The sequence below is a fragment of the Python bivittatus genome, unplaced genomic scaffold (assembly GCF_059951505.1).
Source record: "Python bivittatus isolate LINGU-HERP-01145 unplaced genomic scaffold, Pbiv_v1 ctg000980_np1212, whole genome shotgun sequence".
In the NCBI taxonomy this organism is placed as follows: Eukaryota; Metazoa; Chordata; class Lepidosauria; order Squamata; family Pythonidae; genus Python; species Python bivittatus.
The window spans coordinates 10489891-10517395 of NW_028277125.1; the positions used below are offsets into that span (position 1 = coordinate 10489891).

The following is a 27505-nucleotide window of genomic DNA, read 5'->3' on the forward strand; positions in this document are numbered from 1 at the left end:
CCAGGATCCTTAAGCAGGGAGATCCTGCACAGGTGCATTCTCTTCTGCTGTCACTCTCTTATTCCAAGTGGCAACTAAATCCTCAGTTGAACTGTGCATCAGGACCTAATGAACAACCTCAAGCTCCTTCTGAAACCCAACAGACTCATCAGGTATCTGGGTGGATTGATTAAACAGGTCCTACCTCTGTGCAGTAATCAAAAAATGATAGACCATGACAGGGGACTGATGTTAACCTTCTTGACCTCCAGAACACATCACCATCATCCTAAGACAAAGAACAGGTCTAACATGTGACCTCTTTGTGTCAGCCCCCTGATGATCTGAGTCAGATGCATGATGGCCACCAACTGCTGAGCCACTTCTGACTCTGCAACCAGAGAATGAAGGTTAAAATTCTCCAATTGTTACTCTGATCACAGCATCAAGCAGTTCGGGCAGAGAAGCTGCTATGCACAGGAAGGCTGGCATGTAGCAGCATTTCTGTCTGATCCCTAGAGCCCAGCTCACATTTGGTTATTTGCAGAGCAGTGTTTCTGAAACCCTCCCAACTCTCCTGGATGACTATTGACACACTACTGTCCCAGGCCCCAAATGGCAGCCATTTTCAAACTGCTTTGGAGAAACATGGTGATAGTGTGGAAGTGCCCTCAGTATTATAATCAAGTCAATAGTGGATTAGCTGGATAAAAAAGGCAGCTTCTTAGGGTGTTAGGCCACTTTTCTAAAGAAGCCCCCCAATTGACTAACCTGCAATTCTTTACTTCTGTGATAGGTGCTATGGCCATTCCCTTGGCAGGTTTTTGGGTTTTCCAGGGAAGCACAGAGGTATGGAGCCCTCTGCTCATCGAGTCATGCAATTCCTGCCACACAGTTCCTTGGTGTGTAGAGTGGGCAGGTGGTTTTTGGAATCAAGGCTATCTTAATGCAAACTGGCATATTGGAATTATTGGTTTACGTGTTTCGGAATCAAGCAGAAAAACGGAAAGTGATGAAGAGAACCCTTGGCTGGGTATAAGAACTACTCAGAAGTAACTCAATGGTGTTCAATGAGTCTCACTGTTAAAGGGGCACACATTCTCAATTAGGGGCAATTTGCATGTATGTTTAAAAGCTGCTATCACTGTTTCTAGGTGACTGGCCATTCTGTCCTCCCACTATAACCCTTCTGATACCAGTATAGGTCTACTTTAGATTAATCTGAAGCTGTATTGGATCTATTCCCTGGCTTCTCTTCCTTGCTTTTCTTCTGGTACCCCAGGCAGAGGGAGCAGGGGAGGAAATTGACTATAAAATTAGCAACTGACCATCTGGAATTAGCTTTTTGAAAGGTAGGTTTAATCTTTCTTTCCCAGCTTCAAACTGTCCTGGAATGAATCTTCTCTTGCATAGGATAGCTATGGGATAGGAATCCCACAGTACCTGAGGGGGAGGGGCTAACAGGTAAAATACCTAACCATTAGCATCAATGGATCCCCACTTCCCCAAGGCTACACTGAGCATCTTAGGTTTGGTGGGTGACACTAGGAAGGGAAAATAGAATTCTTCCCTACTAGAATGCCTGGTAGAATTACTCAGTACATACTTAGTGGAAGAAAAATTGGAAATGTAGCTGCAAGCTATCTATTAAGGAACTGAAATCATTTGTCCCTTGTTTAAAAGTCTTTCACACCCAGTTTCTAGATATGAATGAGACAGTATTAAAGAATTAGCAGGTGCATTTGCATGGCGTGCTAAGGTTGGTTTGTTACTCTTAGCTATTTCAGCGGAGTTCACTATATTGTGTGGACAGGGTCTATTTGGTTCATGTTCAATATATTGTGTGAATCTAGAATATGGGCAAATTCAGTAACCAGGTTAATATGTTGTGATGAAGATCAGTTTGTGGTATGTGTCTTTTTAAAACAGAAATTGAAAACGAATCCTATCAAATAGGATATTTTGTGGGAGAAGAAGCCATTTCTGACAGCCAAGTAGACTGAAATCGCAAAGGTTTAATTGAGTAATTGTTGTACCAAATCACACTGTTTTGAAGTCCTGATTACACACCCAGGAATTTATTTGCCTGAGAAAAAAAATTGCATTATGGGTTACAAGATCACAGATTAGTTTTACTGCTGCAGACTTCTATAGCTCAGACGACACTTGCACAGTTCATGGAATCTTGTAACACCATAAAATTGTTGACATTACATTATGGGGAATAAAGAATTACTCAGGTAATGGATGAGCTTGACAAATCCAGTGTGCTTTCTCCTTTTGGCAAAAAAAAAAAAAAAAAAAAAGGAAATAAAAAGGAAGTAATCTACGCTTTCAATACACTTTTCAATAAATGTTTTGTTTGTTAATCTGTGGAATTCTAGGGAGTAATCAGCAAATACCTCCCATTTTGCCCTTGGGGCTGAATTCAGTATCAGATTGTCTTTATAGATATAATCTAAGTAAGCCGTGAATATTCTTGGTAATTAGGCAGAGGAGGGATGGATGGAAAAATATATTTGTGGCCTTTGTAGCATAACACTTTTCATCCTCATGATGGTATACCGGACCCCAAAAGGAACTTTTTCTCACCTTACTCCCATTTTCCGGGTTACACAGAACAACTTCCCCTCCACTAATAAACTTCCTTCTTTCTACTATATCAGTGTTTCTCAACTTTGGCAACTTGAAGACGGGTGGACTTCAACTCCCAGAATTCCCCAGCCAGCATGAAGTCCACCCGTCTTCAAGTTGCCATGATTGAGAAACACTGCACTATTTGCTTCCAACTGACTCTGCCCTCCCAAGTATGAATGGGATGGTCCCTACACATATATTGCTCACATTTTACTCAGGGCCAGTTTTACCCTCTTTCCTCTTACACATGTTTGAATATTCTCTCTCTCTCTGTGTCCCTGCAAGGTGTCCAACTTTTCTTGGCCTCCTGGCTATTCTTAAGTAGCCATAAGGTGTGGGCCTTAATATATCTTGAGGGCTGGCCAGAGCAGAAAGGTGGGATATGAAACAATCAAACAGGCTAACAAAATGTGGACCTTGAAAAGAAAAAGAGAATGTGACTACTTCCAATCTCTCATCCTAGGTAGACAGCCTTGCAGGCATGATCTTCTGGAGGGTAGCATAATATATATGAATTGCTTTAACAAATTTAATAATAAATAAGCTTTCCCATTGTATAAGGCTGGCTCATGCATGCTTCTAATTCTGCTCCACTTCATGTGTTTCAGTGCGTATAGAGGTTTATTTAAACTACATTTTTTTCCAAATGCTGTTGGGAAAAAAAAAATTGTTCTGATATGGCTAAGAAACAACAATCTTCACCAGGAGTAGTATTACCCTACTGTACGTACTCTTTTTATGGCCTCTCAGATTGGAGAATTTTTTTTCCAAGCTAAGTACAGTACCATCTAAACCAGGGGTTCTCAAAGTATGCCCACGGGTCGGATACGGACCCCCAGGGTCATTTATCCGGCCTCCCTGCCTGATTGGCCGCAGCTGCTGTCTGTCAGAAGCGGAAGTGTCGGGGCTGTGTCGGGAGCTGCAGGCGATGCACGAGGAGGGAGATCGCAGAGCCGGACTATTCTACATGACAGGTATGCCGGGTCCGGCGGCTCTCCTCCATTCCTCATGTTTTTTTCAAACTATAGTCCAGCCCCCCAACATTCTGAGGGACCGTGAACTGGCCCCCTGTTTAAAAAGTTTGAAGACCCCTGACCTAAACTTGTTTGAACTGCAATGCCAACTCTAATTGCATCTATGACAACACCCCAGACCTTTTCTCTTCTTTGTGATGGTTCTATCCAGATTTGGACACTGTGAAATACAAGAAGAGTACTGGTCACTTTCCAGTTAATAAAGGAAATAATAAAATATAACATAGTCATACTACAATACACCACTAGATATAGTATATTTTTATCTTGTTGTCTAGTATTTTTTTTTGAAATATCCTATAAAAAAAAATCTAAAATAGTTGGAAGTAAAAAATAAAATTAAAAAAAAACAGCTGACTGTGTGGTTTTCTTTTAAGTTTTTCTTTACAGTGATATGGTAGCAAATACAAGAAAAATGTGCATAATAAACTTGAATGCAAGATGTTTTCTGGTCCCATCTCTGCCAACAGGGCTCAGGCTGGAATAGAAAATGAAAAGTAGTTGACAAATTTTATAGATCTTGGATTTTTTTTTCTTTTGGCTATAGCTTTGGTAGATAATGATCCATGAGTAAAAGATACTGCAAATTAATAAACATTTCAGTAGATATGTAAAATGCCAGAAAGGAAAGCTTAACCCTGAGTATGAGGTCAACATAATTGCTATTGCCATAATCCAGAATTTTGAACCCTCCCACAGTTCAAAGGCGGCAAGTTGTGCTCATGTCCTATTAAAACAATTCGTTACAAAAATGTCTTATCAATTTCATGGAACTTAAGTGAGATTATGCTCCACTAGATTTGGGCCTGGGTGTACAGCAATGTGTGACTTTGGATTTCCCCCTGTGTTTGTAAGATTCTATACCTGCAAAAGATTTCTGGATCAAATGTTCCATCTTAGTTCCACCTCAGATAGACAAATTGTGAGTTCTTACCTTTCACCATCCCCCCCACTCCATTCTGCACCTTTTCTTCCCCTTCCCAGTGCCTAAGTGGAACATAAATGGTCCACATGAAGACATGTGGCCATGCAGGAGAACCTTCCAAAATAGATTTGCGCTGAGATGATGATCCATTCATTAACAAGGCTTGGCAAATGATCACACTGAGCCCTGTTTTGGCTGTAGAAAAAGGAGGAATAGGAGGAGGAAGAAGAGAAGAAGAAAAATAACTAAGTTGCAGCATAAATCAAGATCATGTAGATGGCCAATGCAAACGGTAATCCCTTCTCTCATCGTCTGCATAATAATAACATCACAGTTGCATATAGAACAGCCTTTTTCGTTATTGCTCTACTTCATAAAAATATAAGGAACTTAGAACAGAAACATTACAAACTTAAGGTTCTTTGGTGAAGAATGGAAAAAACAACAGTATTTCAGCTGTAAGTCAAATCCTAGAAGCAAGTGATTGCTTCTATCTGTTGATCCGTTGGATCCTTTCACAAAGAAGAGACAGATATTGGGTCAACTTGACCATGGCAACAATTACAAGTCCACCTATCATCATACATGTTGGCCAAAAGAGTGAGTGGAACAGCACATTGGAACTGTAAAGTTTAGTTAGCAACACATTCTTTTGAATGCCTTCTGGGTCATAGAAACAGGTAAAGTGCTGATACTTCTTGAAATTTTCCATCACGACATTCACAAGGGACAAAGACTCTTCAAAGTTCTTTCCACATTTGGGTATATAAGAACACTGTAGAGATGGAAAAAGACAAATAAAGAAAGGAAAGAGCTGAACAAAACATTGAACACATTCTGAGCTGAACAAAAACTTTGAACATTTTGTTTCAAGTGTGATGTTAACTGACAGCTATAATTTTAACTATAGTTTACCTCTTAATGTAATCTGGGAATGATACTGTTATGAAGAATCCTCACAAATTGTTGGACTATACCTTCAATAGTCACCAGACATCTTGGCTACCCAATGTGAGAATAACCCACATAAAATATCACATGGGACATGTATACATTTATTTATTTATCATATTTATATAGCCACCCATCTCACACACAGTGAAATTTCATTTCAGGGAGTGATTTTGGTGGCAGACGTACCTTTTAACTGTCCTTCTGGAACCCTCTAAGCCAGCACTTCTCAAACCTGGGTAAATTACCCAAAATTGGTTTTTTCTTTGGGTAACAACACACAAACCCATTTCCCATCACAACAGAGACATTTAAATTGACTTAAGTAAAAAGGACTTTCTGATAAGCAGTTTTGGGTAATAAAGGAAAAGGTTTGGGAAGCACTGCCATAACCAATAGTGCAAAATGTAGGCGGTTATAGTGACACATCATACACATGTACTGAAAGCACGATAGTTACATAACACAATACTAAATTTATTAAGATTGACCAAAAAGAGTACTAGAGTTTTGTTGCCCATACATCTTCCTTCTCCAATACACCATTGTAAATATAGCCTGCTCTTAAATGGAGTTTCTGATATTTTTTCTCTCATCAAAACTATTGCTATAGTTCACCTCTGCTTAGCTTCAATAATCATCTAGGTCAAAATACAAAATCCTTTTAGGTCAGAGGCCCATCTAGAATGTTGAGAGCATGTGGCTCAAAATGGTTACCCCAGGAAACTTACCTGCCAACAAAATGGTTGCCGCAGTAGGCACAGCCAATCACAAAACACCCATGAGGGTGAACTACTTTTCCCCTGGAATATTCTCTATAATTCTAGTGAGACCTTAAGGCCCCAGTGCATTGCTGCAAATATACTGTGCTTTGCAACATGCTACTTATTTAAAAATAACAACCCCCCCCCCCACAAACCAGGTGAGACAGGGATCCCCATACCAAGGGATGGGTCTGAGGGGCACATCCTAGCACTAATCTAGAGAGATCACTATCTTAATGCCTTTTCAGACATTACAGAAAGCATATGAAAACAGGAAGAAAACATTCATACTCCCTGTTTTAGGAACAAACTGGATTTAGAGACTAAAAGTAAACCAAATGCAGTTGTGTCTCCTTGAATCTTAATCCATTAAGAGCAGCCTCCAGTTAATGAAACAGTTTGGGCAGTTAAATAAAAAGACAAATTCAGAGAATAATCTGGAGAAGAATGTAATGTAATGGAAGAACTAGTCATAACACTTTTCCTCCCAAAGCAATAGCAAAGCAGAAATTTATTCCTCTCTGATGTCAAGCATAAACCAACTAAAGTCTGTAAGAGAGGTATTTCGGTATGAATGAATAAATTCCCTGCAAAAACTGAAACTGTGGCTGAAGGAGGAAGAGTCTCATTAGATTAGCAGGTCTTAAAGCCATTTCATCACTAATGAAGGTCAGAATGCATTCTCCTGCGACTGTGACTGCAAGAGGCAAAAGTCAACTGGAGTCTTCAGCACATAGGTAGCTGAAGATGGTGTGATCAATAAGCCGAAAAGACTTCACATTGACTTTTGTGGATTGCTAGTGTTAATCTTCGGGGATGTATCACTATCTCTCCAATAATTTCAGTGACATCACTGGCTCTGAGACAGCTTCTTATTTAGAACTGGGAATAAAATGATAACCAGGGAGATATTGATGTTCTTCTTCCTTTATTGCATGTAGTTGCATGTGGAAAGGATGGTACCCAGTTCAGTGGAATAGCAGAATGTTCCTTCTAGCTATTCTTGCATTTACCAAGGGATCCTTGAAACCTGTGAGTCTGGGGCTCTTGTGTTTTTTTTTTAAATTCCCATTGCTTCCCATTTTTTTTCAAATTGGGTAAACATATCAGACCTATCCAGCCAATTAATCAACTTTTTGTGCAAATAACAAATGCTCTAAATTGAATGTACCAGTATCTGGGCTTCCGGGGAAGAAATGGCTGATTGAATACGGCTCCATTCTTTGTGGAGCCGAGGCCCATGGCAATTAGGGGAGCTGACCTTGGTCCAGCTCCTCAGAGTCATCTCCAGATAAAGGAGATCAACAGGATCACCCACAGGTACTCCTTACAGAGTTTCCCTGTGAAGAGATTGCAATCTAGTAACCTCTAGCGGGTGGAGTGCTCTGGGAGTCGAGGGAAACATTGAGCCCAAGCGTGGTGTGGTGTTGAAGTGGCCTTCAAATGGACACTAGATCTGTTTTACTTCCTCTTTTAACTAACATCGTAAACTGCCTATTTGTGATTTATTTGGCAATTAAAAACCTCCTGAAAGACAAGTTGCTGTACACTGGGAGAATTTCCTATTATCTTGGGAGAAAGAAGACCAAAGTAAGTTTAAAGATCAGAAAGAAATACTGCAATGTTTGGAAACAGTGAAAGGGAATTAAGAATGTTGACTGGGGACAATTAAGAGGCTAGATGGATTTGAAACAGCTTTTTAAAGGATTGTTTTAAACGTTTAAGAAAATTCAGTAAGTGAATTTGGATTTAATTGCAAGAAAATCTGCCCTGGGAAAGTTTGGCTTCTGAAAATAAACATAAGACAGAGCCTTCAAGGTCAGAAGGAATGGACACTAACAATATATCTCTTTTAACATAATGGAAGAGTATCCTTCTTTCAAAGAATTTTTAGTTGTTTGGAATCAGGGTGTCCAGGAACTATTTGTAAAATTGAAGCTTGTAAAAAAGAAGTTGTAGAAGAAGAAATTATTTTACTGGACAAAATAGCTGTGGAGGACGACTTGAATAAGGATTCTAAAATGGACTTTAAAGAAATGCCAGATTATAAGAGAGACATGGAAGACATGAAAAAGATGCTGCAGATCTGAAGATGGACTCAAAGTTGCTTGATTATGAGGATGACATGGAGAAAGAAGTTGTAATGAAGAGTGACTTTGAGAACTATCCTATTTTGGACATAGTGAACGGAAATACCAAATCTCTGAAATCATTTTTGAAAATAGGAAGAGAATGATAAGAGATTGTTATCTGGGGTTTTATTTGGAGAAGAGACTGAAGACTGAACCTTTCAAAAAGAAGAGAAAGGTATCCAAAGTGGATTTATCAGATCAAGATTAAATTGTCCATGTTTTGATTTTGGATTGTTAATATTGAATTTTCTTTTTCTGGCCAGGACTGTAAGACGATGATTTATACCTGTAAAAGTGATTTATTTGGTTTAGCTTAAAACACATATGTGATTATTATTGGTCTTTTGTATGCTTAAGGGGAGAGATCTTTTAGGATTCACTTCTCAGAAAAAACTTAGAAGCTAAAATGCAAAACTGAACTATTTGTTTAAGCTTAAAATTTATAGTTTATTATTACTGGCACTCCTAATCGTTTTGCTGATTAGATTGATTGTTGAATATTTTTTACAATTCTGTTATTATTTAGGGATGAAAAGGGGGATAAAGAGGTTTTTTGTTTTAGTAATAATAGAGAAGGTGTTAAGTTACTATTAATACATATATTTGTTTGGAGGGAGGAGAAGTCATCTTTTATATTTCCCCCCCTCTCTCTCCCTCCCTCCCTCCCTCGCTCTCTTTCTTTTTGTTTGTAGGTTTTTAAATTTTGTACTAGTTTTTATGTATATAAACTTTAATAAAAATATATTTAAAAAAATCGAATGTACCAGGATCTGGACATTGGAAGTCTCAATTGTCACTTTTCTATGCATGCCATTTTTCTAAATAAAGCACTGAGTTTGCCCTGTGCTTCTCCACCACCTCTAAGGTTGGGAACTCTTTTTGGTAATAGGATAAATATGCTACAGAGGGTCCCTATCACATTGCCTCCAGTTAGTACACTATAGTCTACTGAGGACAAGCATACCGTCTGTTCATTTTGTCTTATCTTGAACAAAAATCTCTCATTACTTTGCAACCAGTGGTTAAAAAGGAATGGAAAATTTAGAGAAGCTCATTTTCATATTGTATTTCTTCCTATGGAATGCCATGTTACTCCAGCAGCCACATGGATGTGGCTAGAATGCTATGCCTTCCATTGCTTCTGGCATCATGTAAGAAGTTGAAGCTCTTAACTACATTGAAAAAACTGCTCTTTGGGGTCATAAAGAGGCCAGGAACTCTATAACATCCATGCTTGGACAAGGGCTTCATTATCAGTAATGCTCCTTTCCTTTTCCCCCTCACCACTGCTGCTTGCTTCTTCACCGGTTATCTCCATCTTGACCAGAGGTGACAATGGTTGCAAGGGGGTGGATTACTGCTAGGGGATGGCAAGAAGAAGGTGGCAGTGACAAAGGGATGGACTGGGTAGCATATGACAGTTATAGTGAAGAAAAACACCACTGAGAAAGGGAGGCATTCTATGAACAAGAGGCTCTTGCTCACAAATATCCTTGCAAGATCTGGAGTTCTTCCTCCCTACATCAGGACTGACCCTGGGGAAAATTGCTGATATTAGTGGGGCTAGAGATCCTACTCCTATCTCCTGACAGCACAGGAAGAAGCAGTATCTTTATGGTACAGTACAAACATGAGTTTTGGAAAAGGTCCAATTGGTTTTGCTTCTGAATATATTGTTTCCAATTTTGGGGCTCTATGTGTAGTTCTGGTTCATCTACAATTGCCCTCTGATTTTATTAGTTCATTCACTGGGTGCAGTGTTGGGGTTGCCATCACAGGGATAGAGGGGAAGATGCAAAAGTTGAAGTGAGTGACAACGTGCTTCACAGTATGATGGAGGGCATGGTTAATTCCTTGTGGACTTCCTTCTAGATCAGAGATGGGTAACCTCTCTCTCTCTGTTTTTTTGGCAGAGATTACACTGTTAATTTTTTACAGTCTTGGAGGTTCACAGGAACATTTTCAATGACATTATGTATCTGAGTGAGTGGGGCTGGCCCTGACCTACCCTGCATAGAATTGTCATTTTATTTTTCGTATCCCTTTTGTGAATGTCCATTCTGAATGAATTAACATGCACGGAGCAAGGTAATAGAGAACTACAAGAACAAGACTATAGATTTATGATTATAGCCGGATATACCTGCAATCATAACAGGGCATTGTGTGAGGCCCCCAGGCTGGCCCAAATGTTCTTTCACTCAAGACAGAACTGTAGAAGGTGTCCCCTCCCTACGTTAAGGCCGTGGTGTGCATGGCCAAGCGAAATTACTTTGGCACTTGAGACACAAGAATCTGAAGATCCTCCTCCTTGAGAGTTAAAACACCAAAACACATCAAGAAACACTCTTTCACGACATCCCAAATCACTCTGCCTAATAGTCCCACTGACCAACAGAAGGCAGTACCTGACTGGCTCCATCCTTATTAGAAATCATCAGACATATGTAGCCAGATGTGGTTCTCTGGGGTCCAAACCTTCTACCAGGAATTAAACATACAGGCTCTTGCACCTTAGATGCAATGCATTAACTTTAGGAGCTGTCCAGGTTCTGGTGCTCAGCAGTGTTGCAGGAAGAGCTATATAGAATCGGTCAGAGTGATATATACAGTCCTCCTTCCCTTAAGATCTGAGAGAGATATGGAAAGTACATTACATCATGGCCCCAAGTATGAGGTTCTATTCCAGGGGGTGGTGATGGAAATCATGTAAAACTCAGTACAGAGGGGCATGACATAATATGGCATCTGGATCTCTCTCTGTAAGGGAAGGTAGGCTGTATATACCATTCTGATAGACTCTGCCTAATAGAAAAGCCAGTCCCACGTAGTCTCCATCCCTGAAGATTGGTTAGCAGTGCCATGAAAGTGTTTAATCTAGGGGCATTATTAGTCCACCCAGATTGCTGCTAATCATTCCCTCCTCCTCATCTGGGGGTTGTCTCTTGCTGCATGGAGCAATTCCATCTTGGAGTTGATTTGCGTCAGTAATCTGAAAGCGGCGAATATTTTAATTCCATTCGAAGACTGAAAGGCAAGTATTACCATCAAGGGACACTGCATTAGTAACACTGATTTGCAATTCAGTTTGCACAACAATATGTCAAAGAAAGAAGGGAAAAAAGGAAGAAAAAAGAAAAGAAAGAAAGAAAAAGTCCTAGCAAATCATAAGCTATCAAACCACCTTCAGCCAAAGTCACATTAATTGTACCTGCACGAGATTCAAAGGAACTAGCTACTGGGAGGATTAAATTGTGAATATAAATAGCCAAAAATTATTTGAGGTTTCCACAGCTAAGGCCTGGCTAGACCTTACAGGCAACAAGGTGTGGCTTTTCTCTGAAATAGCCCTGATTAGGAAGCTGTCTGTGTAACTGGCAGTATGATGAAGTGATGGAGTGCTTCAGCCAACGTTTTTTTTTTCCAGTCAAAATTGCCCATAAATAGTTTTCCACTTATGGGTGACCAACATATAGATATGTTAAAAAAAAAAAAAAAAGGCAGAGGAAGGAAGGACTGATCTATCTCAGTTGTTTTGTGTAATCTATCTGTTTTGTGAGAAGCAAAGTTTAATCTAATTAAATTGGCACAGCTCTGCCTTAAACTGCAAACTTTTGAGGTTCAGCATCATGCCCAGCCTTTCTTTCTTGCTTTGCATCCTCTCTCTCTTTTGCCTTAAACGCAAGGAAAAACACTTTGGGAAATAATGATCAATAATGCTTGATCATGATTTTGTTGCTTTTCAAGTTGGCCTGGAAAAAACAAAGGTATCATCTGGTATTACGTTTGTTCTTCTGAGAGAGGAACATAAACTATCAACAAACTGTATGTTAATACTGAACAACAGTTGTCTCCAATGCGGGGTAGACAGATGGGCAAGGAGAAACTCCCAAGAAAATGGAGTCTTCTCCAGATGAACTGAAGAAGACTCCTTTCCAAAGTATATGGGAGGGAGAGAGGAAGGCTTACATTTGCAGAGGATACTGGGAGTTGTAGTTTAGAAGTATCTGGAAGCCATAAATTTTCCTCCTTTGGATTAGAACATTCATCCAGCAGTAACATTTGCTTTTCTGGAACCAGAATTTTTACGCTTGTCTGAAGCAAAGAAATGATGCTTCTCAACAGTGGCCAACAAGTTGCATATAATCTATCCTTTTCTGGCTATGTCTCCCTGACATGTTATATTTTTAGCAAGAGGCTGTCACCTTCTGTGCTACTAAAGGTCAGTCTAGCTTCTTCCACACTACCTGCTGTCTCTGGAATTAACCTTATCCCTTCCTTTAGTTCTCATGGAGAATTGGATCTGTCTTACTACTAGGCAGGAGCACTGAATTGTGTGAAGGGTCAGCAACAGGAGCTGGGGGCTATGAAGAGGATGGCAGCAATCTCCCCAAATTTCCTTAATGCTCTCTAAGTGTGCTAGGCCAGCATGCTGGCTGGGGGAATTCTGGGAGGTGAATCCACATATCATAACGTTCCTGAGGTTGAGAACCACTGTGCTAGGCTATAACCTCTGTGATTCACCAGCCTAGGTTGGCCAGGAATGGTAGGGATTGTAATTTAACTCATCTGAAGGGTACTATGTGGAGAAGACTGCCATGACCATAACACCACACAGCTGGAGGCCCTGAGAATACTGCAACAACTGAATGACCCTGGTGTGCTTGGGACTGCAAGCCCATTGCATACAAAAGCTGTCAGCATTTCCCGGCTCACAGTGTGATTGCTGAAATGGAGCTGGCCTCTTTTTGTGTATGCCAACAGAGTCTCACAAAGAAACAAAACATCATCAGACCATTGCACAAATCTGTTATGCTTGGCAGCAGCAATTATACATCTGCTGACAATCACAGGGATTGGGGTTCTGATTTTGCCCTCTCTCAGGCAATTAAATGTCTACGTAACAAGGACTTTTCTATCATTGTGTGACTGAAAGCAGATAATGAACAGATACGTTTGCCTGAACGCCATCCGTGCAGAGTCGAAGGACCTCCGGTGCCCCTTTACACACAAAAAAAGACAAATAGCCATCTGGAGGAAAAACTACATATGATAGGCTGGAACCCTGTGATGTGCGCAATAATATTACACTGGCACAGCTGTTCATGCAGTCCAACAGAAAGCATGGCGCATGCTTTTGCTCACCCTGTATTTGTAATTTCCATTATATTTCCAGCATAAAAGGAAATGGGGCTGTAGCCCATATGGTCAAGCCCATGTTTTGAGTGGAAAAAGATCCCAGCTTGCGTCTAGCATCTTTATACAGACATCAGCCCTGCAGAAGTCCTGCCAGTCACCTACAGGCACTTCTGAGTTGGACAAAGCATCCATCTGACTTTGTATAAAGCACTTCCCAAATTTATTTGAATCAACTGAGCCTTTCTTTCACGCATCACACTAATGGTTTGTTTAATCATGGTTTGTAGAATAAACCATAGTGGCTCTGCTCATACATCAATCTACACTACTTATGTGTTTTTTTTCATTTTGATAGTAATTTTATTAAAAATTACAGCCACAATGATAAAAAACTAATACAAACTAAAAAAAGAAAAAAGGAAGAAAAAAATAGACAGTGCAGAAAAGAAAAAGAAAATAGAAAAAAAAATAAGAATATAGTAAAGAAAAAGAAAATAGATATATAAAGAAATGACTTCCCCCTTCATTACAACAATTATAAACAATTTTAATAACACATCACCTTCTCTTAAAATACAACAAATGATCTCTTCTTCCTATATCCCATCTCTTATCTATACACAAATCCTTAAAAACCTCATCATTTCAGTCCTGAGCAGCAAAAGTTCATTAAGGGTTACCAGAGATAGCAACATATCTATTTTAACCTTGATCAAATAAACCAACTTTATATTCCTTCCTTTTACTTTTAACAATCTTGATCTTTAGTTCCTTCAAATAATGTCCTAAAACTTTATTTCTTTTCATTTTTTCTTTGTCCCCCCTCATAAAATTCTTCAAAGCTTTAATAAGCCTCTTTTGTAAATCCAATATAAGAAGATTATCCAGATTGCTACTTTTGGTTTATAAACTATAATGAATTGATTTACAAAATATATGAAGCCGAAACCTAATGAAGGGATTATAATTTAGTGTGCTGCATGAGCTCCTATCTGGGATAACAAAGGGATTTTTGCTGTGCTTTAGATAACTGGCGATAGAAGACAGTTTTTAATTTCTGGATTTTTTTTTTAAATGGTAAAGCCTATATTATTAGGATATTTTATATTATATTAGGGCTGGCCTGTGATCTGGGTTTAAAGAGGAAGGGATGATTCCTCTGGGTATTTCCTTGAATCAAAAGTTGTGTCAGCCCAAGAATAGATGCTTTAAGGAATTGACACATGTGATATATGCATCCATGTTCTCTATGGAGCACTTTCCCCCTATTTTTTCTCATATATTTCTGGAATACCACCTAGGCTAAATCTCTGGGATGAGGCTCTCTAAATTTAGAACATATAACGTGGTGCAGTAGTTCAGTGTTTCTCAACCTTGGCAACTTTAAGCTGGCTAGGGAATTCTGGGAGTTGAAGTCCACATGGCTTAAAGTTGCTAAGGTTGAGAAACACTGCTGTAGGGTTGGACTGGGGGACTAAGGAGATCTGGGTTAAGTCTTCCTTTAGCCACAAAGCTAACCTCCCTGACAGGGTTCTTCTTAGATAAAGTAAGGGGAATCCCAATGTGCACTATATGAAATACTATACATAACTATCAGGTTCAGCCCAAAGAACTCCACGAGACAGTGCAAATACAGTTCTGTTGCATTTATTAGCTTCCAGCTCAAGACAGAAATCTCTCCAGACTGAACCTAAGTTCCCAAGCCAGCAAGCCACTAAACCGTGAATTCCTTAGGGTGGTGCCAGTCTCATTTTCTTAAACTTCCCATGCTCCTGTTGAGGGCTAAGGAAATGCTTATCTCCCTGAGCGTGGCCTTCATAACACCATTCCATCACAATAACTGAACCAAAACAGGCCATTCATTTTTCCCAAGTCCTTCTCCTTTGCCAAGTTCACATGCTTTTTTGTGGCCAAGGAGCCTTTCCAAGGACAAAGGACACATATGCCTTTTCCTAGAATGACATTGAATTTGGAAGCTTGGAAAAAAGTGAGGAGTCAGAGTTTATGAACCTAATGCAACAGCACAATTTTTCTGCTTACTTGAGGACTCTAGTTGTTTCTGGTGCGGTCTATATTTTTAAATAAAGGGAAGCTGCAAATACACCCAACTTCCAGTGCTCAGGCAGCACAGGGAAATCCTTCCTAGCACAAGAGCTGCTCTGCAGCTTTGAGCTATCTAGTTCATTCTTAGCCTTGGGAAGACTAAAAGAATGAAAATGGATATATGGATTGTGCTCAGAGAAAACTCATGGAACTATGAAATAGTTTTACTTAACAAAGCGGAAAAAGCTTACTTTATTCCAACCCTGATCATTTTTTAAATTCAGTCAGTTAAGGTAAGGAAGATAAAAGTTACAGTAGAGAGAGGAATTGGTTGAGTTCACAGTATACATGCAGGTTGCTGAACTAACCCATTTTCTAGGCTCACACAGTACAGTAAACCATCATCTAACTTAATGGGGTTCACACAACACACTAAGCCATCATCCCCCCCAAACTAACCAAGGTGAAAAGTAACCAAGCTTAGTATGCTGTGCAAAGGCAGCCACTCATTCTTTAACTGATCTGGTTAAACTTGTGTGAACCTAACCAATCACAAGGATTAAATAAATGGAGAATACAGATGTTTAATGCTACCCATCGGGGAACCACTAAATCACAGCAAAGAGATATGGAAAGCTCTAACTCTGGTGCCATTCAGTGGTTAACTGGAATTTTGCAGCCCAGATATTGTATGCCTACGTACTCAAGGCCAGTATAGACCTTTCCCAGTTGTTTTCTCCACCTTTCATGGTGTTGAGAACCATGAGAGCTAGAAATTTCAACTGGAAATAAATTAAATACACCTAGGGATAAAATTGCATATGGGACAATCTGATTCCATGTATCTGGACAGCAACAAGTCAAAAAATAGAACACCCTGAATCTCATTTCCCCCCCACCCTCCAAACAGTGCATTTCTTTTGACAACTGATGATGTTCTTACCTCTGAATTAATTTTGATGGTCTCTTCTGTGTGATAAAGTAAGTACTTTTGCCCCGAAGAGGAAACATTGACATAGACCTGTAAGCAGGGGTACTGAGAGTTTTTCCAGCATTCCGGACCACAGCTGAATGAGCAGTTAAAGGTTTCCGTGATGGAGGCGTTGAGGAGCGTGCACTGGGTCTCTTCTGTCCAAACGCTGGCAAAAGAAGAGGGAGGGACAAGAATGATGCAACTGGGTGATTTTTGACCCTGAATGTACAGTGATAGTTTTAAAGTCTTGCTTCTTTAGATGCCCAGGCATATTGCTTAGTATAATGTTAGGTTACTACAGTGTTTTGATGGATTAATTATTTAATTATGGATCATCGTGTGGTTGCAACATGAGTGAAGACTCTGGGAAAGTCAACTGATCATAACTTTAATTGGCAGAGATGAATAATTAAAGATGCCTGAGAATGGGGTGATTTTGAAATATAAATGCAGGGGGCTGGCTGGCTTTTTAATTGGATTTATCTGCAAAGAATTAGCAATATGAGGTAAAGGCTCATATTGGTCACTGCAGAAGTTATTCAGGATGTGTTTCTCAAATTATGGGGCAGGAGGGTGAAGGACAGAAACTCACACCTCCATTTTTAGCTGTGGAACTGTGATTTACAATACTGTTATTCCTTGTGCCTTCAGCTAACATGCAAATCATACTGAGGGGACTGTGACCATGACAGAAGAAATAGTGGAATCGTGGAAGGGAAGGTGAAAAGGTTTTGTTGGGTAGGTGTAGCCCACAGTCCTGCAATGAAGCTGTAATGAAACTTGTTCGTTTGGGCAGGCCTCCAACCTATTCAGGAAGAAGGAATAGCAATTCTTGTAACACGCTATGACACACTATGACACATATCTGGCGACTCAACAAATCAAATGCAGCTTCGCTCCTCAAGCCTAGATGGATTGGTCTCACTTCTGATGCCAGAGTTGTTCGAAATGAGGTAGGCTATTTTGTACCTCAATGTGTTGTAGGAACCACTTACTTGAAATGTTGGGTGAATCAGACCATCAGGTTAAGCAGCAACATTGCCCCTTTGTTGAGCACAGCATATTATGTGAACAGAGCAACTGTGTTTTCTTAACCAGGGTTTAGATTAAATGGGCTGTGTGACCCTAGCCACACACTTAAACAGATCAGAAAAAGATGCATGCAATATAACTGTGCAATATAACCTTTGCTAGTATTAACCATAGTTAGATTTTTGTGATTCAGTGTGTTCTGCAAACCTAACTTGTGTGGTTTATAACCCAATAGGTTAATTCAGTGACCACATTAGGATAAGCATGTTGTGTGAACACAGTCTATCACATATCCTGTAAATTGAGAAACACACTTGGTTTCATTGATTCAGTAATCTAAATGCATCTTTCCAGTTGTATGAGTCCATGAAAAAAGAATAGCAGGGTTTTATAAAATAGGTCACAAGTATAAGCCCAATAGATGAATAGTACAACTTTCTATGTGCCTCTTCAGACATACTGTAAGTCTCACTCATTTTAATGGGACCTTTTCCCAGGTAACAAGGCACAGGGGTACAGCCTAGCAGGAGTCAATTCTATTTAATTCAGTGGGACTTCTGATAAGTATGCATATGATTGTATGGGAAAAATGTACTCCAAAAGCAGATAGCTTATCAGGAATCAACACCATTGAACTGAATGGGATTTACTTCTGAGTTACACTGCTTAGAATTCCTTAACCCATTCAGTGCGGGGCCTTTGGGGAGGGTCTTCCTGGCCCCCATACATGAGATCCCCTCCCATTCAAAGTATAATGCAGTATCTGAAATGATGAGATTAATCCTTTTTATTCAAGGTAGTGAAGTTAGCCAGTTAAAACCATAGGATGAAGAATTCCAGGACACACCTAACTGACCTTGGTAGAAGGAAATCACTAGGAAATCCCAGGGCTGTAGATTAGATTGGGAAGTCAGAGAAACATCTTAGAAAAAGGGAATGAAATCTACTTCCATATTGTTGCCACAAAAACTATATGGGTGTCTCTGTGAAATAACCAGCATTCAAACTCACTTGGCAGAAACTTTATTTTGGGTTTTCCCATGCACTTCATTTACTGAGCCATTAGTCCTGTTGTTTGATTTGCAAATGTAATCAACACATGGCCCATTAAGTCACTGTCTTGTTTCAGTTTGCCTAGTTGGAAAATGTGACAGTTTAATCAACATTCCTTCTCCTCTCAGAGAAGAATACTTACTGACTCAGTTAAAGCTCTGGATGGGCAGAGTTAACTACTCTTCTTTCAAAATAACATGAATGTACAATTTGAAAACTATTGATCAAAGGAGGACCCTCTTTTCCCCTTGCAGTGGATCCATTAAACACACCATAGAAACCCAATTTGTGGATGCTGGCAGGTCCATTACCAGCTAGACTTTGTGCTGTGGAAGGGGTAGAGGCTATTCCCACAGCTGGTAATTCCCCCCCCCATGTCAAACTAAATGAAATTAATTATTCCAGTAATTTAGCAACAAAAATAATAACTGGTTGTTTCATCTCACTCCATCTCACACATTTGTTGTCATATATATAAAAAGTAGGCTAGGAATCGGAGTGATGACAACCCTGTAATTATCTCTGCTTGCAATTTCTTCTGACACACTCAGTTTTAGATGAAATAAATGAGTTTTAGTTCAGGAAAGCTGTTGTTGCAGCAAATATTTTCATTTTTAAGGGGACCAAAATTCTCTACTGCATTTGTTGCAATACAGTCCTTTGGAAAATCATATTTGGCATCTGGTTGGTCAACACCCTTTGCTTATGTTGAATTGGGTAACAGGAGAATGGGAAGCAAGCCTCTCAAGAAGAACAAACATGAATACTGGTTCTGGTTAGTCTTTTTGGACCTATTGACTTCACTACTGTTGTGGCCAATGAATGGAGTTTTATTTAAAAAAAATCTTATGCAGCAGCAAACTTCATAATCAGCCACCATAATAAGACAACTAAAAGCCTAAAGGTGTGAAGGTTGAGCTTGACTCCTGGTAACTTATGGGGATACATCCATGCAGTTTTCTTGAAAGTGGTATGGAAATGGCTAGCCTTCAGGATTTTCTTTTTACTTCCAAATCTAGTTAACTTCCCAGATGGACCCTATCTAAGTACTAACCAGGGCCAACCTTGTTTAGCTTCCTAGATTGGCCAAGGTTGGCTAGGTGCTGCCACCTATTTGGGTATAACATCCCAAGGAGCCCAACAGATTCCAAAAGGGGTAAATAGAAGCACCATAAATTCCACAATGTCTTTATAGCAGGTGAAATAACCAACTGAAACTAAAAGAGATGCCCAGAAGAAGCCATCAAGAAGGACCTAAAACTTAAATCATTGTTTTCACTGCCAGTTTCAGAAGACATATCAGCAGACTCAGAAGAAGACTCTAAAGATCCACTATAGTTAATCATCTATCAAAATCAGGTCTGTCCTTCTGGTCCAGGACTCACTAATTCTGAAATCAATGAGCTATCTACCATAGAAGCAGAACATGTCCTCTTCATTCTACATTATGAGAGATGAAGTTTCTGCCAGGTGCTTTCAGAAATTACAGAATGAATTCAAAATATAGACTTCAGCAGAGTTTTCAATATTTCAAGAATACTGATGGAAAATTTGAGGCTATCCAAAATCAGTGTGTTATTTGGCATTGCCTGCATGTATATGAATATTATAAAATGGAGAGACACATAGTCTGAAGAGGCTATTACATTTTGTATAAACAGGAAATATTTTCTGCTTTGCCTGTGAATTCTGTCACTCATCCACAACATGTTATTTGGTGGAAGGAGGATTTTCAGATTGGGAGCAATACAAAGAAAAGAAAATCACAGAGCAAGAAAAAACATAACCAGCATCAAAAGTTATGGTCTGTTTTTTTTTTTTTTTTAAATCAGAGAATGTTGTTAAAGAGAATCAGACTTGAGGATCATTTTCAATGCCACTTTACCTTGGATCAAAGGAATTTACTATCTAATTTAATTCATTTTGTGAGCAGTTCCCAAGAAAACATGAAAATAAAAGAAATGAAAGAATGGGCCAACATTTCCTCAGAGGTTTGCAATAAGATGATTGAGTTAATAGAGAATGAAGCTTGTATGAAAATCATTCCAGAGATTAAGGAAGCTCAGTATTTTTCCATTATTGTTGCTTTTACATATGATATTTCTCACATAGATGTATGGTACATTCTTTGTAATAGTGCCTCAATAGCAAAATGAAAAAGCAGGCAGAGTAGGTGTGCTCCCTCAATTTAAATGTAGCCATCTTGTGGGACCAAGAAAGCGTGCCTTCTCTGTCACAGACCCTACCCTCTGGAACAATATCCCCCTGGAGATATGCAGAGCTCCCACTCTCCAAGGATTTCAGAAGGCTCTTAAGACTTGCTCAGTTCTCAGGCCTGGGGTTAGGCGTTTTAGTTTGGGCAGTCATGTGGTTTTAGTTGTGTTTTTAATGTACAAGTAGGTTGTGATTAGTGCAAGTTTGAAGAATGTGATATTTGATTTAGTGGAAATTGTAATTCAGTTAATGTGAGGCTAGTGAGTGCGCAAATGAGGCTAGTGCATGCACAGTTGTGGTTGGGGTTTTTGACGCTGCTAATCTTTGTGTACGCAAAATGGAGAAAAGGAAGACTTTCAAGTTCAAAAAGAAGAGGCTTGTTTTTACATTAGAGCAAAACTTTGATGTAATTGAACAGCATGAACATGGTCACAGGAACGCTAAAACAGGCCGAGATGTTGGAATGCCTGACTCTACGATGTAATTTTTTGGTTCTTATTTTGTTTTCTCTAACAACTCTGTGACTTTCTTAATCATAAATTTAAATTATAGTATGTCTTTTTATCATTTACGGTAATATTTCTTTAATATATATCTAAAAATTTATGTTTAAAAATTTTCATTGCCTATTTCCATTGAGCTGGAACCAATTACCATATTTTCCATAGAAATATCACTTCGAATAGTGCAAATTTGAATAATGTGACCATTTTGTGGGATTCATTAACTGCACGAATCAAGACCTACCTGTATATGTTGGACATATTGTAAACTGTCCGGAGCCTTCTTAACAAATCCAACTAATTAATTCATTAATTTCTGGGGCTTTCCCAGTAATGAAAACTTGTGTGAAATTATCAGCATTCTTCCAAAGAAAAATTGCAAGGAATATAGCTGTCTGGAAACAGGGACTGCATTTGTGTGGAATGATAGCTTTTTGGCGGTAAAGTTCTTTGAGGTGCAACTTTCTATTCAGCACCTATCCATGGATGGAGCAACTTCAAGAGGATATTGAACAGTGGCCCAAAACTGTCATCAACAAAACCACCACCAATTTTTCCCTAAAAAAACCCTATCTAAATCAAGATGGTCCTGTTATGACTACATTTCGATGAGGATTATGAGTCATTTCAAAGAAAAGGTGGGGGTGAAGTCAGAAGCAACCTCTGGTAAAAAACGCTGAAGACATTTGGAATAGCTTTTATGGTAATATTCTGTTCTACAGACACTCATATATTTGATCGTGTTAATAAAATTCTACAAAAACCAAGCCTTGTTATGTCAGGTAAGGAAATACATTCTTCCATCACCATTTCTGCTTGTGAGATGCATAACCACATTTAAAAATGATTGAGGAAAAAGCAAAGAAAAGAAGTCTTCACATGAAAAATCATATAGTCACACACGAGATCAACAACACCAAGGCATAAATCAGTTTGCTCAGATGGAAATAAAAATGAGTACAGGCTAAAATGAAAGAGACAAATTCAGGGTGGAAGCATATGATATTAGATCAAGATGATTTCAATTTGAATTGGAGAAGTGTTCCTCTGCTTATAGAAAAATTGTAAATTTATTTGGTTTCTTGACAAAGCTTGACTGGGGCTTCCAAAGTCAGGGAACCTTTAGTAAGGCCTACAGGATGCTTTTGTGTGAAATGGCTTTTTCCTTAGGATGTAAATATTTCATGCTCTTCATAGATAATGCAGATGGATGAAATGGCTCTAAGATAACACATAGCATTTTGAGGACGTTTCGAAGACAATACAGAATTGACTGAGGTTTTTCCAGAGGTTGCTCTGTTTTTCTGCCTTTATGTAACTCTGCCCGTTTCCAACTGTGAAGAAGAAAGAACTTTCTCCCAACTGTTTTTGATTACAAATAAATCCACCGTGCTGCAGTGACCATCAGTATAGCTTCTCTTCATAGAACAGTGAGGAATTTCTTCTGAGAAAATTATCATTTGATGGTCTCGTTTTGCATTTGCTGCTAAGACAAGCAGGAAAAGGAAGATGTAGCTGGTGAAATAACCAGAATAAAGCAAAATTGGGACAATACTGGAAGCTACTTAAAAAAAAATCACAGAACAATATGCAAACTTTCCAGTTCTATATTTCCAAAGAACTCTTCCTCAGGCAGTGCATAAAGAAGGAGAGGTTGAAGATGCCAGAATTTTGCTTTGTGGAGAACTTCTATTTTTATCTGATACGTTGATTAGCCAGTAAAGAATGTCCTGTCACTATGTCTAAGCTTCATTTAAATCAATTTATGAAACATGAAAAAGGTGACCATTTTCAGAACACTTAAACCTTTGACTTTTAGTTTTATGGTGAGCAATTTTAATGTTGTGCTCTGCTCATTCTGATGTAAATACAGATGTTTTTTAAGATGAGTGTATGCATATACAGTATTCTTAGCAGGAGAAAAAAGTACACAGCCAGGAGAGGCAATGAGAAGGAAGTGGTAGGGAGGGGACAAATATACTGCCTCCTGGATCTCTCAGAGTTTTAAGAAGGTCTTGAGTCAATAGGACAACTAGGCGCTATGGATAATGACATTGTTGTGTCATTTGCTTAGTAAGTTATGAAAAATACAGCAACAATTTGCTGTGAGATTTTGCTTATGCCTGGTAAGGTTGAGGGAAGTACAGGAAAGGAAAGACAATGGAAAAGGAGAAAGATTAATTAATGGAATGTCCTTGGAAGAACTATAGGTTATTGCTGAGGAGAGGTCAGCGTGGTGAGCACATGACTTTAGAGTTATCAGAAGTTGAATGTGACCTAAGAAACTTAGGAAACCAAGTTTAGACCTAAAGTTTGCCCTGATGCATTCTGGATCTTACAGATGGGTTTGACATTTATGTCACCTTGCCAGTATAAAGGTTGGACTTAGTGGAAGACTGTTCTTACAACAAGTTCTTGTTAAATCCCAGTTAGTTCTCATTAATGTCTTTCTATGTTAGAGCTATGCAAGGATTCTTGAGAGCTTGAGAGCTTATCTGCACAGCCTTGTTGTCCCATCATCTGAATGGACCAGAAAACATTTTTGGAGGACAGGAGTGGAGGACATCACTCTGTATTCACCCCCCCTAACTGCAATTGGGTACATTTTTCTTCTGGGTACATTTTTCTGCTGTGGTTTTTAAGTACTTTTTCCCTGCATATGTCACTTCAAGCGTGCCTGTTCATTTTGGCTGACGTGCTTTACTTTGTGGAAGTCTAACCACAACAGTTCTGACTACTTCCTAAAAAAAAGGATGCTCCCTCAACTGAGACAATGCTTTCCCTGGTCTCTAATGTCTTCTAGAGCTACCTTTACTAGCAATGCTATAATAGTATGATGGTTATAACACTTGGTTTGTAAATAGAAGGTTGCTGGTCTGAAACCTAGGAGAAACTTAAAAAAAAAACTACATTTTTTCCCCCTTGTGGTATATACTTTTCCCTGGGATTTAAGGACATTCTTTTAAGGATATTCTGAAAACAAACAAAAAATGGAGGACAATGTAGCATCTACAGCATTTTCAGGAAATAAAATGATGACTGCCTGGCTGTAAAAATCAACTCTGCTTCCTGCCCTTTCATACACATTGAAAAAAAAATATGAAAGCAAGTTGTCAATGAGTGGGCAACCCTAGGGAATAAATAAACAAATAAGCAAGCAAATAGATAAATATTTCCACTGCGAATAATGAAAATACACAGATATGAACAAGTGAATATTGAAAGGTGTTAAGATTTTAATAACGAAACCCAATTGAATAATGAAATGAACAAATATTTCTCGCACATTCCTACTTGTTAGGCCACCCTTCCCCAGTTTCTGGTGCTCTGCATAAATATTAGCAATACAGCTCCCAGAAGTCTATATCACCATGATCACATTGGTGGAGAATCATAGGAACTATTGTTTCAACACATTGCAGAGGCATCAGATTGTAGAAGGCTGATCTAGTCTAAGACCAAGCCCTGTATTTACCTCTGGTATGAGTTTTGGATGTTAGAATGCTATTAGAAGAAACACAAAGAATTTACCTTTGCATGTATGACCTCAGCAGTGTGATGCCCAGGAGGAAGTACATCATAATGGAGCACACCATCATGGCCAGTCCCAGCAGTATGGCCCGGTCCTCTCCTGCTTTGAGAGCGGTGACTGTTTTCCTTTTGTCCAGTAGATCATGATCCCTGATTTTTTGGTAAATATTTCTGAGGTTGAAAACAATACATTCTTATGTGGAGTTCACACTTAATCAATAAACCCTCTAAAAGGACGGTCTGTTCCATTCCAGGGCCTGCCTCATGGGAGACCACAGCTTTAAGATTACTGCATTCGATGTTTTCTAAACATTTTGCTTGGACCTGGTAGGAAAAAAAATCACTGACATCCAAAACACACAAAGCCTTTTGTTGGTGGAATGGTTTCAAGGTGCTTTCTTTTCTTGCCTCTGTTCTTCAGCTTTGAAGAAGGAGCTTTGCAAAAGATGAAATGAATCTTTGACAACCTTAAATCATTCACACCAGGGGAATTCTTGGAATCCCCAGAAATATGTGTGATGTGACTGAAGAAAGAATAGTCCAAGATGCCCTGTGGTATCTCCTGCTTTATTTCCTGGTGGCATCACTGCAATTTAGAGAACTTAGGGCTGCCCTTGAAAATAGTCTCAACACTTAACTGACCAGAAAGGACAATAGGCTGATTAGGCATATAGACCCACTAATTGTATTCTTCCCTGTGAAAGGTAAGATCTATTATAGTTCTACTTATTTCTAAAATTCTACATTTGAGTTCTAAAGTGATTACTTTTGTACAGTCTTTATATTTTATAGTATTATAATATTTATTATAGTATGTATCAGTAGTATACAGTATTTTATAGTCTTTCCATCTGCATTCATGCATTTAATGTAATACACACATCCTTTTTTGTTTTCATTTTTCAGAGGTGTTTCCTCACTTTGCTGGCCATCGTTAATCTGATCAGTTGATCAACTTCATTGGTGTCAATCTCTTTCTAGGTTCACTTCATGGCGTTCTGGATTTTTGTTAAGCTAAAAATGGTGGTCTGGAATCAGAAGAACCAGATTTTTCCATGCACAATTGTTAGGAGTTGTCTACTTGTCCTTTAAGACCCTCCCTCCTGTCCCCTAAAGAAAATTCTGATATCAGTTTCCAGACAGTAGAATAGTCTCCTAAGAGAGGTACAACTGCTCAGTTTGCTGCCCACTTTTGGATGAACTTTAAAAAAGGTTTAATTTCACCAATTTGTTTTTAGCTGTAGCATTTTATTTTTAAACAAACCATTCTTGTCTGTGTGGTGTGATTTGTTTTAGTATTTATTGTGAGTCATCCTTGAATGTATCAAGATACAGGAAGGCAGGATATTTTATTTTATTTATTAAAAAGCATGTATCCTGCATTTTAATTATGTCCTTGGTAGTACCTTGTTTAGAGTGTTCTAATGTGTTCAGTCAAATCAGCCATCAACAGACACATTTACACATCATTCAAATGAGACAATAAAAAAACCTAGGAAGGAAACAAAAAGACTAGAACACATCCCCCCACTCCAGCAGCCAACATTCAGATAAGCAGAGATTAGCACTAGACAAACAATCACACACAAAACAATACCTTATTCAAGGAACCTCCAAGGAGAAAACCACATACCCACCAAAAGTGGCAGGGGAAGCTACTGTATATAAACAGGGAGCAAACCCCACACTCACAAGCACTGATGATGTTACCTAGTTGGGTAATGAAACGTCTGCAAGCAAACAACCAACCTCAGAGAGCACCAAGAACTCCACAGTTCAACCCTGAGCTCCAGATGTTCTCTTCTACTGCTATCTATCTGTCTGTCTGTCTACAATCCCATCACAAAATGGACAAATGAGTTATGTGGAAACAGACTGAGAAATCCCACATTCAAACCAAATATTTTTTAGAGTGCTTAAAGGCAGGACTTGAGCAGACATGTATTTTTTGCTCCATATACTGTACTCCAGTGAGTTTTGGAAGTATATTTTCCCATCACCAAATATTGCAGAGATTAGCAACTTCGGAGGAGTCAGGAGGGACACATTTGGAATTTTGAGAAGGTGGGAAACTTGTATATTTACAAAATAGTTCCCGTGGTGAGCCTGGCTAGTCATCAAACATCCATTTACAGGAAGGGTAACTGGCCCTCCCAGGATGTGCTGCAAATAACTAGAATGTCAAACGACAGTCCTTGCTTTGCAGCAGGTTAGCTAACTATGTTTTAAAATTCATGTGTGTGTATAGGAAAGGAGCAGGGTGAAAGGGGTGTTAAGGCATCACATTGCCTACTCAGTTGGATCACTCAACTTGGGTTTTGTACTAAGACACAGATGCATATGACTGGAACAAGGTGGAACAAATAAGGGGCTTGTAATGCATGTGGGAATGACCTTGGAGACAGGAGGGAGAGCCACAGACTGGACAACCAGCATGTAGAAGATGTGTCAGCCCACAGAAGGAGGGAGGGCATGGGAAACATTTCAGAAGGGACCCTCCCTAATTTTCTGGAGAGTAAAAGGAAAGGAGGGGACAAATACTTTCAGTCTTGTAAGATTCTGTTCATGTAACTTTACAATAAAGATAGAGCTAGT

At 39.1% G+C, this 27505-nt stretch overlaps 1 protein-coding gene across 6 annotated transcripts in view; it reads right to left on the bottom strand.

Annotated features, from left to right (window-relative positions):
* Positions 1-1899: 1899 nt before the first annotated feature.
* KCNMB2 (potassium calcium-activated channel subfamily M regulatory beta subunit 2) overlaps positions 1900-27505 on the bottom strand; it is a 229177-nt gene continuing 203571 nt past the window's right edge. For 4 of the 6 annotated variants that reach the window (XM_088132602.1, XM_088132601.1, XM_088132603.1 and 1 more), the window contains 3 exons: positions 24911-25081; positions 16548-16743; positions 1900-5350 (listed from right to left, as the gene is read on the bottom strand). In XM_088132602.1, the coding sequence (XP_087988728.1) occupies positions 5066-5350; positions 16548-16743; positions 24911-25081 (652 nt within the window). In that variant the 3' untranslated portion in view covers positions 1900-5065. The remainder of the gene's footprint in view (positions 5351-16547; positions 16744-24910; positions 25082-27505) is intronic. The other 2 variants (XM_088132604.1, XM_088132605.1) reach the window with 1 other exon arrangement.